This window comes from Nansenia antarctica (genome assembly GCF_963989245.1).
Source record: "Nansenia antarctica genome assembly, chromosome: 10".
Lineage (NCBI taxonomy): Eukaryota > Metazoa > Chordata > Actinopteri > Argentiniformes > Microstomatidae > Nansenia > Nansenia antarctica.
This window is the reverse complement of record NC_137680.1, coordinates 16,019,939-16,033,909: the sequence shown is the minus strand read 5'-3', so window position 1 is coordinate 16,033,909 and position 13,971 is coordinate 16,019,939. Positions and strand designations below refer to the sequence as shown.

The following is a 13,971-nucleotide window of genomic DNA, read 5'->3' as shown; positions in this document are numbered from 1 at the left end:
TTTTTAATTATTGATATGGGAGGAACTGTGCCAGTAGCTGCAATCAAAGACATTGGCTACTGTGAAAGCTCTTCCTTGCACAAATTGATGTACAGAATGTTTTTCTACCCACTTGATTTTCAAGGTTTTATCAATGTATCTTTGTATATATTCTTTTTCAATCCTGTACAGCTGTACATATTTTTTTTTTAAATCTTAATAAAGTTTTTTTAATAAAGCTTTTCTTTGTCTGTTTTTCTCAGTCAAGATTGTGGATGGAACCCTCTGTGTGCAGTTTGCAAATAGTTATTAACCATATAGCGCCATCTACTGGTTAAAGTCATACATTATTGTACTACGAGTACCGGTAGTTTACCTATTGTTTCAATGTGTTAGATTGACCCAGAAAGTGTAAATGTTGTTACTCATCAAATGTTATTCATTTTTATACATTTTGGGAGAAGCAAGACAATTATTTTCTCTCTTATTTCGTCCTAAAGTGGCAGTCTTAGTTATTTTCAGCCCCAGGAGTTTACTGGTTCATCCTTTGTCATGTGATTGAGTTCACTTCCATAGCAACCTGTCTGTAATTACACTCACAGGCTTTGTTGTCTGGCTGGTTGGTCAGAGGAGTGTTCAAATGTTCCTGAGTGTTGTATAGTCAGCTTTGTAGTAGTTCAGTTGTATGGTCAGCTTTGTAGTATTTATCAAGTAAAGAATGTGGGGCAAGATTACTGCAGGTGAGACACCAGAGTGGTAACTATAGAAACTTAATTAATTCATAACTTTTCTTCAGCATGGTGAGAACATAATCAGCTGTTTTCACAGACAAGGTTTAAGCCTAGTCCTGGACTAAATCACACTTTCAATGTAAAATCTCCATTTAAACTTTTTTAGTCTAGGAGGCTTAAGCCTTGTCTGTGAAACTGGCCCTGAATGTCTTTGTTTTCCAACAGATGCCCCGTACCTTACCATCGACAATTTTGTGAGTAATCTAGACCTTATTTACTGTGACAACCGTTGTATAGAAGCATATGTAACTTTAACACTTACTGTGTAAACTGCAAACTTTATTTTATTGGGTTTTGGAACTTCATGGATTTTTTTTCTCTAGTGCAACAAATTGAGTACTGTTGTTAGTCTTATGTTAATGTTACATGTCTACAGGAGGACTACTTGGTGTCTGATGATGAACTGGTGCACTTCTTTAATGAGTTCTTGAATCTTCCGGTAAAGTGAAGCTAATGTGAAATCCAACTTTGGTATATCATTAACTTGAGGGTTTTTTTCCACTGTGGATGGCTGTCTAAGCCTCTCAATAATCTTTAAAGTTGCTAATTGCTTGACTTCACTGCCTTTGTGTTTTAATAGATTAAATCATTGAAGAAAAGGAATATTATTTAGTAAAAATGTTATTTTATTTCTAAACAGTCATTCCTTGAAACTCTAATCTACAACAAAGACACTGGAGTGTTTGAGGTGGTCAGTGACAAGGCCGAGTCTCTCTCTAGGAAGATCAGATCAGCCCTGCTCTGCTCGAAATCAACAACCTTCACTGACCCTGCAGAGCTGGGCCTAAGCCCCATGGTTGATAACCATTACAGTGTTGTTGTAAGTCATATAAGTCAGTGTCCTGTGTTCATTCAAAGTCGTTTATTTATGTATTTAGAAATTAATTCAAGTTTCTCAGAAGCGGACACAACATTTAGAGTTGATTATGAAAGTAAACATTTGCTTTAGTCGTGGCCTGTTTTCATCATTTAACAGGATGAGAAGAAAAAAAAACATGTATTTTATTGTCTCAACAGTGCTTGGACAGAGAACAAGGAGTGCAATGGATCTTAGAAGAAAGGCTAACATTGTTTATTCAAAGCGATTGCTACTTCGAGTACAGGTGATCATACCTAATGCCTTTGTAATGACAATGCCGTGTATGCTGCCTTTCATGAGAGGATTTTAAATGTGCTACTATTTAATTTATTTAATATATATTATCCAAATCTCTTGTACTTTCTATATGACTTGTAGTCAAATGTAATCAGCAGGGGCATGTATTTAACCTGTCTCTTGATAACACGGCTCTTGCTCTGCAGGTTCCAACTTGATCTGTCTTTGTTTCTGTTTGTCTCTGTTTACTTTGATCTCCCGGCAAACACAGGAAAGTTTGCTTAATGGATGTGATGGACAGGGAAGTAAAAAAGAAACAAAGCTGGTGTAAAGAGGTTTTGAGGGGACTGGAGTCCCCAAATGATCATTAGATATTCAAACAACAGTTTGAACCTGATTGGGTTGGGTTGCACCTCACAATCCCAATACTCTTTCCCTGCTCACCTACCTAATGCTGCATTTAATCACCCCTGTGGCTAGTGTGCTATCTATCTGCTCAGATCAGGTGACTGACCCACACTGCAAAGTCATTGCAAAGTCATTCAGTGGTAGATTAAAGGTACACATTCATAGACAGTGATACTCTATATATCTCTGCTGATTGGTGTTCTCTCACAGGAAGCATTGGAATGCTTTTCCCTTGGATCTTAGATCAGCGGGTCAGCGGGTCTCGGTCGAGGCTTTTAAAAAACAGCTAAAGACTGTCCTGTATAGACAGGCTTTTGGCTAACCCCAAAAGCCTGTCTTTCTGTGTCCTGTTGATATTGTTGTACACTTGTTTGTTACTTGTTCTTATTTTCACTTGCCTATTTTAACCTGCTATGACTTTTGCTCTTTTATTATGTTCTTGTATATGTAAAGCACTTTGTGACCGCTGGTCTGGGATAGGTGCTATAGAAATAAATTGTACTTACTTACTTACAGGTTAGCAAAGTTGCTCTCTCAGTGGGACCCTCATAGCCGGAGTCAAAAGGAAGACGCTGACTGCACAGTTACCAGAGAGCCTCGCTCTCCCTCCCCAGTGAATGATGAGAGTGATGCTCAAATGAAACTCTTATATGTGTCTCTGGATCAGGTAAAACAAAAAAAAAAGAAGCTGTTTGTTTCCTCTCATCCCTGCCATTGTACACTGCCATATGACTTCAACCATGGTTTGTTGTGCTCTGTGCCTGCAGGCCTCAGTGACCGACATGTTGACCATGGCCAAGGAAGAGCAGCCCGCTCTCTGTACACAGTCTGTGAGAACCACAGTGTGCTCCCTCATGCATGGACGTCTATGTTCCCCAAGAGAACAGACTACAATCAACTCAAATAATGCTAAGACATTCCCACAAACGGCTGCTTCCTCTGGCCAGGGGGGACAGACGAGTCACCATGACTCAGCCTGCCTTGACTGTATTCCTGCCTCCTCTTCCTACGCCCTCTCCTCCTCCTCCTCCTCCTCCTCCTCCTCCTCACTCCTCGACTGTGAGAGCTCCCAGGAGCCCCAGAGCCCTCAGCAGGAGGTGATCGTCTACCTCACGGAGGCAGGACTAGAACCGTGTCACAGGGACTCTATTTCCCCCTGGAGTCCCTCTGCCAACAGTCCAGTAGTAGAACACCTGGCTGCCAGTCTGGCGGAGCGGGTGCTTAGAGATGTGGTGACCGAGCTAGACGCCAGTCCTAGTCAGGCTACCTCTAACTCCAGCTCCAGTCTGTCACAGCAAAGGGCACACACAGATCACACAGGTTCTGACATACAGAGCCCCTGTGAGGGATACCCAGCCAGCAAGCATGGCAGACAGAAGGAGGAGGAGAGCGGGGGTTCAAACCAGGAGAATGACCGTGAAATTGGTTTCCGTGGCGGCAGTAAACATGGCAGTAGACTGCGAGGCCTTCAGGAGTTCAAGGACTTTTTACGGGGAACCCCAGGCGAGAAGCTGCTCTGTCTGTGGATGGACATAGAGAGACTCAAGACTATACAGGACGGCAAGAGTAAAAACAGGTAGCCTTTTCATGTTCACATACTGTCTTTGTGCCACATAGATTATTGATAATTTCTTGTTTCCCCTTTAAAAAAAAAAAACTGAAGATACAGTGAGCCCCCCCCTTGTTGTCTGTGCTAGACATTTGATTCAGATGAGGAGCCGGTACCTGCTGAGCAGTGGCGAGGGCAGCCTGAGTGTGGAGCTGCTGTCCAGACTGGGTCTATCTACCACCCCCTGCTGGAGGGAGGAGAAACTGCGTGGAATACAGCTCTCTGTAACAGAGGCCCTGCTCTTCTACTGGTGAGGTTTGGGGGTACTGCAGACCCCTGGCTGCACGTGGTGATTTAATTCTGAAACGGTTCTACCATGATTTAGGCAAGGCAAGTTTATTTGTATAGCACATTTCATACAACAGGGGCAATTCAAAGTGCTTTACATATATAGCATTAAAAGAAATACAGAAAAAGAAGGATAGTAATACAAAAATAAAAAATAAAATAAAAATAGAAATACAAATGGCAAGAATAGATTAATATAGATATATATATATATAGCAAATAAACATTTAACAACATAATACGCTATTGTTGTGATTTTTGTTTAGTAACATATTTAAAGCTCTTCCCACAAGGTTATGATTTGTGGTTATTTCACCTTCCTCTTTCCCTGGTTGCGTGGCTTAGGGGCCCACGGTTCTTCATGGCCCAGGTTGGACATGAGGAGCATGAAGAGGATGAGCTGAGGCTGTGGGGAAAGCGTCAGCTTTGTTCTCCGTCGGGGATTGACCCCAACCCCCGCTACATCACGCTGTATCCTATACGTCCTCACTCCTGTGTACCCATAATCCTCCCACCAGGTTATCCACAGGTATCTAGAACAGACTGTGTCCAATCCTGACTTCACGGTTCACAGATTGAATCCTGTAGTCTCTAGAGATGTGTGTGTATGTGTGTCTGTGTGTGTGTGTGTGTGTGTGTCTGTGTCTGTGTGTGTGTCTGTCTGTCTGTGTGTGTGTCTGTGTGTCTGTGTCTGTGTGTGTCTGTGTGTGTGTCTGTGTCTGTGTCTGTGTCTGTGTCTGTGTGTGTGTGTGTGTGTGTGTGTGTGTGTGTGTCTGTGTGTGTGTCTGTGTGTGTGTGTGTGTGTGTGTGTTCTCTCAGCCAGGGGATGGCAGCAGCCCAGTCCTGGGAGGCAGGAGGATGGAGCGTATGTTACAGGCTCTGCACGAGGACTCACGGGCTGGGTTCTTCTTCACACACTTTTGTGAGCGCTCTGGAAACCAGGTATGAACAATACTCGTATCTTATTATGACTTACGAGTTATTGACTTAAAGTGGTGTGTTTCTATCGTTTCCTTTCGGACGGAGGGTAACGTTCATTCTACAAGAATGTAGCAGATTACAACTTGTCTGAGCCAACCAGCCCGAAATAACCCGTGGTGAGACTTTGTAGATGGCACTGAACACCCTCACTTAGTCTTTGGTTGTCCTCTGTCCTTTCTCCCAGCTGTGGGAGAACGGCGTCCACTTCTGGTGTGATCTGCAGCAGTACCACCAGCTCTTCTACCAGGACGGGCTGGACCCATACAGAGTGCAGAGGCAGGCCCAGGTACACCAACAGTACACCGGTGGGGCTCTCACACACACTGACAAGTGAGAACCATGGCACCAAGGCTTTAGAGAGAGCTGTCAAAAACACATGTACACACACTGGGTGCTAAACCAGGCATATGGCAGCCAGATAAACAGACAAGACCAGCTCTAATAAATCAAGGCTTGAATACCCAGATCTGTTTCACAGAAAATCACTAACACTCCTGCCATGCTGTCCTTGGTCATGGAACGGCCTGATCCAAGACCCTGGCTCTGTGCCTGGGGGGGGGCAGGGGTGGTCTGGTGTCATTTAGCTATGGGCCTTTCCTGGCTTTGGACTACTGGTGTGAGTGTGAGTGTGAGTGTGAGTGTGAGTGTGAGTGTGTGTGTGTGTGTGTGTGTGTGTGTGTGTGTGTGTGTGCGCGCGCGTGTGTGTGTGTGTGCGTGGCATTCAGCTTCTCCCCGGGGTCCACTTCCCTTGTTGTTTGATAGGCAGGCTTGGCACCACAGCCAAGAGAACTCCTCACCTCCTCACTAGCAGCAGTGCTCTGTGCCAGGGTGCTCCCCCCCCTCACGCTCCCCCAGATCTCTGGATGCCCCTCACTTAGCAGAGCTGAGGGGTGCCCGTAAAAACAACTGACTCAGAACCCTCTGGAACACACCAGGCCTTTGAATCAGAACCACCCTGTCTGGTTACATCTGGACTAGAGAAGAAAACAACAGCCACATTTGTAATGTTTGTATTGACTGTAGAATGGCGTATGTGGCGAAGCATTTATAGTGAAGAGTAACCTGATTATTATTATTATTATTAATAATAATAATAACAACAACAACAACAACAGAGTTGTATAGAACCTAGAATCATAGAGACTATGCAGCTCAAAGTGTTTTGACAGTTCAGCACAACCATATCACAATAATGAATAGTTCAGCACAACTTTAATAAAAAATTAAAAACAATAAAATAATCAAACAGTAAAAAGAGAAGGAAAAAAAAGTATTAGTAATTGCATGCCAGGGTAAAAAGATATATTTTCAGCTGTCGTTTAAAAATGTCTACTGAGTCCACCTGTCTAATACCTTTTGGCAGGGAGTTCCATTATTTTGGCATGTAATGGATGAAGGCAGCTTCCCCTTTTCTTTTGGGGGAACCTTCGGTACATTTAAAAGACCTGCGTCAGAGGACTTGAGGGCTGACGGGACTGAGAACACCAAGGACTCTAAGGTCATGTTCTCACATGAAAGTCCGAATCATGACCCGGAGCAAGTGGATGAGATTGCAACATTGTTGCATAAAATATTTCTCTGATTTGCGTTCTCACAGCCCTTTATGTAAACGAAGTAACATACGCAATTGAAGCAACAGTGTGAAAATTGAAAAAAAAAATTGCCCGTTCGTCCCACTCTTATCCAGATCAACACGCATGCGCTGTTGTTTTCCTATGGACAGCCTCGAGCAGCGTTCTCACCAAAAGCGAAGCGAAGCAAAGTGAGGGATTCGTCGTTTCTAACCGGAGCGAAACCACCCTTTTCAAGCGGAGCATCCGTCGGTTGTTTGCTCCGGGAGTGACTTCGAATGCACTTTCTCACAGCTCCAAACGACGCAGAGCAAAGCAAATTTTATCCTAAACTCCGATTCCAAGTGAAGCAAATGTTCTATTGAGAACACACCCTAAGATGTATGGGGGTGCTAAGCCATTAAGAGCCTTAAAAACAAGTAAAATAATTGTAAAATCAGCTCTAAAAGACACCTGGAGTCAGTGCAGTGTAGCCAGGACAGGGGCTATATGCTCTCTCTTCCTTGTTTTCATAAAGAGTCTAGTGGCAGAGTTCTGAACCAGCTGTAGCTTCTCAATTGTCCTTTTAGGAAGGCCAGTAAAAGGAGCATTACAATAATCAAGTCTGCGTGATATAAAATCATGAATTAGCCTGTCAGCATTCTGCTGGGTTAAAAACAAAAGGTGCCGTGGCTATATTTCTCAGATGAAAGATGACATGCATAATAACATACTCATGGTCTGTTTGTCCTGACATGCTGTGTATGCTGTTGTTCTTTCTTAGCTGCTGTACTCCACATACCTGTGCAGTGCGGCCCACAGCAGCATTGGGGTGGACGAGGAGAGTAGAAGGAGAGTGTACGCCTGCCTGACTCCACCCTTTGAGGAACTATTTGACAGGGTGGAGGAATACACACTGACCTTACTCCTGGAGCCATGGACTCTGCTGATCACCAGGGACAAAGAAACCTATGAAAGGGTGTGGCCCATTATTTGTCACTACTTAAAACACAGAAACTCAATACCTGGTCCCTGGTGACTTTTATAAAGTGTGTCAAGCTGAGTGTTTGGGTGTCTGTTTCCAAAGGTGGACCTGTGGGAGGAGGAGCGCCAGGTGGACACAGAGCAGTACAGGGAACTCCAGGCGCTGTATGAGGAGTCAGTCCAGAGACTGAAACAGGTGAGCTAAACCAGCCAACTGTCCTTCTTTAGCTCAGTGGAGGAGAGTATCTCCTAACTCATCCATCTCACTGACATGTATATTTGATTTGATTAATCCAGGTTCGTCTCATTGAGATGACGTCTCTTTTTCAAGAGAGAACTGATACAAGACAGCAGCAGTGGGGGAACAATGTATCAGACAAAACTCAAATGTAGACACACATTACAAACAAATGATATTCAATAGGCTCAGGAGTGCAGGCCCCCTTCTCCGCCACCAGAGGGCCCCAGGTCCCCAGACGCCTGGGCAGACGTCCCTAAGCGGTACCGTGGTTACCGCCTGGGCTCCCTGCTCCGTCACCGCCTGGAGCTGCAGCACTTCCTCTCCTTCCTCCAGGACAACTCTGCCAGGTGACAACCACTCTACACCTGTCAATACAACCACTCTACAGCTGTCAATACCACCACTCTACAGCTGTCAATACCACCACTCTACAGCTGTCAATACAACCACTCTACACCTGTCAATACAACCACTCTACACCTGTCAATACAACCACTCTACACCTGTCAATACAACCACTCTACACCTGTCAAACACACTCTACATCTGTCAATACAACCACTCTACACCTGTCAATACCACCACTCTACAGCTGTCAATACCACCACTCTACAGCTGTCAATACAACCACTCTACAGCTGTCAATACAACCACTCTACACCTGTCAATACAACCACTCTACACCTGTCAATACAACCACTCTACACCTGTCAATACAACCACTCTACACCTGTCAATGCAACCACTCTACACCTGTCAAACACACTCTACACCTGTCAAACACACTCTACATCTGTCAATACAACCACTCTACACCTGTCAATACCACCACTCTACACCTGTCAATACAACCACTCTACATCTGTCAATGCAACCACTCTACACCTGTCAATGCAACCACTCTACACCTGTCAATACAACCACTCTACACCTGTCAATACAACCACTCTACACCTGTCAATACAACCACTCTACATCTGTCAATACAACCACTCTACACCTGTCAATAAACACTCTACACCTGTCAATACAACCACTCTACACCTGTCAATAAACACTCTACACCTGTCAATACAACCACTCTACAGCTGTCAATACAACCACTCTACACCTGTCAAACACACTCTACACCTGTCAAACACACTCTACACCTGTCAATACAACCACTCTACATCTGTCAATACAACCACTCTACACCTGTCAATAAACACACTACACCTGTCAAACACACTCTACATCTGTCAATAAACACTCTACACCTGTCAATACAACCACTCTACACCTGTCAATGCAACAAATCCTGATACAATCAATACATGTAGACATGCCCTTTGCATCATGCATGTGTCATGGCATTGAAGTATACTTTCTAGCTACTATCTTTACCCCAGTGATGAGTGTCAGTTATTGATGCCTATGGTTGTGTGTGTTGTTGTGCCCAGTATCCACCTGACGTGTTGGCTGGACATAGAACAGTTCAGGAGGATTCCACACAAGGACAAAGCCTTGCGAGACGACAAGTCCAAAGACATCAAGAACAAATACCTCAACAGGAAGTACTTCTTTGGGCCCGACAGCCCCGCCACCAGAGAGCAGCAGGAAGAGGTACTGTAGCGTTCTAGCGGACTCCCCGTCGCTGACAGCATTGACGTGTGTGTGTGTGTGTGTGTTGGATGTTTAGACAGCCCTATATACAGACTGGATGGTTCTGGTTAGGACTGAGGACCATGAGATGAGTGTGGTTGGGCCGAGGAGCTGCATTAACAGTAACAGTAGGGGTTCCAGCAGGCTGGCAGGGAGGGAGGGAGGGGTGGAGGGGGGAGGCAGGGGGGGAGGCAGGGAGAGAGGGAGGGCTCCAGCAGGCTCCTCTACAGGAGGGAGCGGCTCCTCTCTGACTCTGCGTGAGGGATGTGGAGGAGACTGACAGCTTTACTGCCTTGGCCTCCAGTCCCAGTCACACAGCACAGGCTCTCTTTCATCTCCCACTGCTCTGCTCCCTGAGCTGGTCCGCTCTGGGCCTGCTGCTTCTCATTTCCAACAGAGAAAAGAGAGGGAGAGAGATAGAGAGAGGGGGGAAGAGAGAAAGAGAAGGCACACAGTGGGGGACTCAGGATGGAGCGCTCAGCTAGGTCCCCCGACTGTGAGCAGATTTCCTTGGGGTTTGGGGAAATTTTCGTTTGTTTAATGTGCGGTTTTCTGAGCTTTCGGAGTGACGCTGTCTCCACCCTGTCACAGAGACATCTCAATGTGCTTTAGTGTGGGCCTTTGTCATGATATCATACACACACACACACACACACACACACACACACCCCGACCCTTGTTCTGTGTTTCCATCTTGTGCCTATATTAATCTGTGTGTGCCTGTGTGCGTGCGTGTGTGCCTGTGTGCGTGCGTGTGTGCCTGTGTGCGTGCGTGTGTGCGTGTGTGTGCGTGCGTGTGTGTGCGTGTGCGTGCGTGTGCGTGTGTGTGCGCGTGTGTGCGCGTGTGCGTGAGTAGGTGTTGCATCTGGCTGGTGGCTGGGGGCGGCTGCACCATGAGCGTCTTGCCAACCCTGTGCTGACAGAGATCCAGAGTGTCATCAGGAGCTACATCGAGAGGACATGGCTGCCCGTGTTCCTGGCCACACCTGACTTCACAGAGAGGCAGAAACTTAAGGTGGACATTTGGCTGCATTAGTCAATGTAGTTAGAGAAGTACAGCATATAGGCCTAGGTCTCAGAGAGGGTGCTGCTGTCCCGCACCGCCATGTGATGTGAAACCGTTAAATGACACCCCCTGTCACAACACTCTCTCAAGTTTCCTCATCAGGTGTAATAAATTAGACCATTGGTTCCTCTTTTTGGCTAATTATGTTATCAAGTTAGCTTGTTTGGTCACATGTATCCAGGTCATTAGGTAATGAGAGGCAGGCACAGGTAAATGTTTCAGGACCGGAGAGAGGTAGAGAGAGAGGAGTGTAGTTACTGCTGTGGACAAAGACCAGCAGTGTCACCTTGGGAGGCTGAGGTGGATTTAAGTGGCACCACTGTGTTTAGTCTCTGACTGAGGACACGTCTGTCTGCTCTGCGTAGGCTCAGGTTGAGGACGTGGGGGCAGACCAGGTCCATCACAGAAACAGGAGGAAGAGAGAAGCGTGGAAGGTGAGCTGCTGTTCTTTGTGAATGATGGATTGAAACATTTAGAACAACAATCCACCAATCACATTCTATTTCTAAAGAGTTTGCTTGATAGTTGTAGACAGGTGTGAGTCTTGTGAACAACACTGTTACCCCCCCCCCCCCCCCCCCCAGCACGTGGAGGGACCGTGGATGACCTCTTCCAAGGAGATCCTGGCTTTCCGGCGGGTCCTTTTGAACCCTGTCACATGTCACCAGTTCCAGCGTTTTGTCTCCCTGAAGGGGGACTTACTAGAAAATGATGTGCTTTTCTGGCTGGAGGTGCAGAAGTATAAGGTAAGCCTGTTCCTAATCTTTGTGTGATTATTTTACCATAAAACAAAATAGGGAATGACATGAAAGCATTGTTTTTTGGGGTCCTTTTCCATGGAACTCAGAGCCACTGTGATCTCATCCATCCTACCCTTGGCAATGAGATATGGAATCTGAGGTGAATTATTCATTTTCCCTCCCGGCAGGATCTCTGTCACTCCCACTGTGAGGAGGCCACCATCCAGCAGAAAGTCACCACCATCATCAACTGCTTCGTCAGCTCCTCCATCCCCCCGACGCTGCAGATAGACATCCCCCCAGTGCAGGCCCGTCACATCCTGGAGAGGAGGAGGGAGCTGGGGCCCTACGTGTTCAGAGAGGCCCAGGTAGGAACTCACGTCTGGATATTAATCTAACCATGTGAAAGAGCTTCTGGATCTAAAGGTTTTTGGCATTTAGCAGACACCTTTGTCCAAAGCGACTTACAACGAATACATTTGTCTAAGTAAGTGAATCATCTATCAGTCATCGCAAGAAAAAGTAATCTATGCTCGGGCCAGGGGCCATTGGCAGTCATAATGCTTTTGCATTTTTTCTTCTTCTAAATCTTTATCTGACGTGGGTGTGTGTGCGTGCACGTGTGTGTGTGTGTGTGTGTGTGTGTGTGTGTGCGTGCGTGCGTGCGTGTAGTTGTCAGTGTTCAGTGAGCTCTTCAAGCTTTGGCCCCAGTTCCTGGCCTTCAGGAGCAGCGTGGAGGATGAGGAGGTTCTGCCGGAGCTGGAGAACCGGAGGGTGAAGCAGAGGGCCAGAGCTCTGCGCTGGAGGAGGAAGGAGGAGGAGGAGGACGCGAGGAGGGCCCAGGTAGACACAACCAGCAAAGGAGGTTCCTGAAAACAAATACACACTGGCGTCCAGGCGAGCACGATACTACCAGAACCTTGGCTGTGCTGTGTTTTCTGAACGAAGCCGTTTCAGTACTATTCATGTTGTTCAGGAGAGGGCGGAGGACCAGTTTGGGGATGAGGAGGGCAGTGTGAACGGGGACGACATGGAGGACCAGCAGAAAGGTAGAGAGAGCAGGGAGCTGCCCTACTCCGACCAGCAGGTGAGGACCACGGAACACAACGCTGATATCACCAATGTTCAACCTGTTTCTGTGGGCCGACTTCTGAGTGTGAGACTCCTGCCTGTGTCCTTCCTCAGGTGTCCTGGTCCTACTCCAAGTACATGGTGGCTCTGGAGCGGGAGGAGGTGCTTCTGAGGAGACAAGCACAACTGGGGAGTGACGCCGTCGCCTCCTTCTCCACAAGCACCGGTAGGGCACCCATACACCCATACACGGCCCACCTCACTCACACTGGTCTTCTTCACACAGAGGGTTGAGTCTCTCCTGGGTGAAATCTAATCTAATCTATTCATCTGGGCCCAGTATTTCAAAAATGTGGAATCTGGATTATTTTCCTATCCAGGATCATATTGAGTTGGCAGATTTTCCCCAATACTACTCGAAATCTGTTAGATAGATCTGATTCCTCAAGGGGCGGCTGTGGCTCAGGGCGGCGGTTCCATCCACGGCTGTCGAGGTGTCCTTGGGCAAGACACTGAACCCCAAATTGCTCCCAATGAGCGGGCCGGCGCCTTGCATGGTAGCTTGCCGCCATTGGTTTGTGAATGTGTGTGTTAATGGGTGAATGAGAGGCCATTGTAAAGCGCTTTGGAATAAGGCGCTATATAAGTGCAGTTCATTTACCATCCATCGGTATCATTCCATCCATCGGTATCATTCTGATTTGTTCAATGCTGGTTCCTTTAATACTGGTTAAATGCTTTGAAATACTGGGCCTTAGATATCAGACTCTTACTTAAACCCAATCCAGATTCTAAACATCCTATCTGTCAATTTATATGATCTTTATATGATATATCTACTCCCCTAAATAGAAATGGCCACATTGGAGGCTGATATGAGCCCACTAATACAGTATGGTGTATTGGTCTTGGATTTCACTGTGAATTGGTCTATAGACTGTGTCGCCTGTGTTTAGTAATGTGAAGCTCTCCCACTGCTTAATGAACTAGCCATGTCTCCTCTCTCTCTCTCCACCACAGCCATTACCCTCAGTGTCCATTTGGTGTCAATGTGCTGTAGCGGGAATTAGATGGAACCCAGTGGGGTGCTGTAAATTAACCGTGGTGCAAATGTGTTTTTGATGGCTGTCTATGGATGAGGTTTCCTCAAGACTACATATGGTGATCATCATCCTATATACTGTATAGTGAGAAGTGTACTCTGTATGTGGGATTGTGGAGCAAGTCTATTTTGAGTGAGAGCAGAGGTGTGTGTGTGTGCGTACTCCCTCCCTCCACTGCTACTGGTTGATAACTGTACCTCTATCTCCCTTCTCTCCTCCAGACTCTTCCTCTGACCACAGCCTGAGGTCGGAGGGCAGCAGACTCAGCCAGCGCCCCATCCTGTCTCTCAGGACTGACAACGTCCCACAGAGAAGACAGAGAGACACAGCCGCTATCTCTAGGACTTAAAGAACGCTCTAGAGAACTGACTGGAGGATGTCCCACCACTAAGTGTACATGCAACACAATTGAGGTAATAT

General features: G+C 46.4%; 1 protein-coding gene across 1 annotated transcript; it reads left to right on the top strand.

Moving 5' to 3' along the window:
* Positions 1–697: 697 nt before the first annotated feature.
* Positions 698–13,900, top strand: rgs22 (regulator of G protein signaling 22; the record flags this gene model as incomplete). Its single annotated transcript, XM_080541014.1, has 24 exons — positions 698–719; positions 936–964; positions 1,147–1,209; positions 1,411–1,590; positions 1,788–1,873; positions 2,791–2,941; positions 3,042–3,104; positions 3,222–3,850; positions 3,972–4,133; positions 4,517–4,667; positions 4,991–5,113; positions 5,337–5,438; positions 7,487–7,681; positions 7,790–7,882; positions 8,111–8,274; positions 9,370–9,532; positions 10,428–10,586; positions 11,003–11,071; positions 11,222–11,383; positions 11,566–11,745; positions 12,050–12,220; positions 12,354–12,464; positions 12,563–12,674; positions 13,773–13,900. 24 exons carry the CDS (start codon positions 698–700, stop codon positions 13,898–13,900), a joined length of 3,468 nt encoding a protein of 1,155 aa, XP_080397140.1.
* Positions 13,901–13,971: the final 71 nt, after the last annotated feature.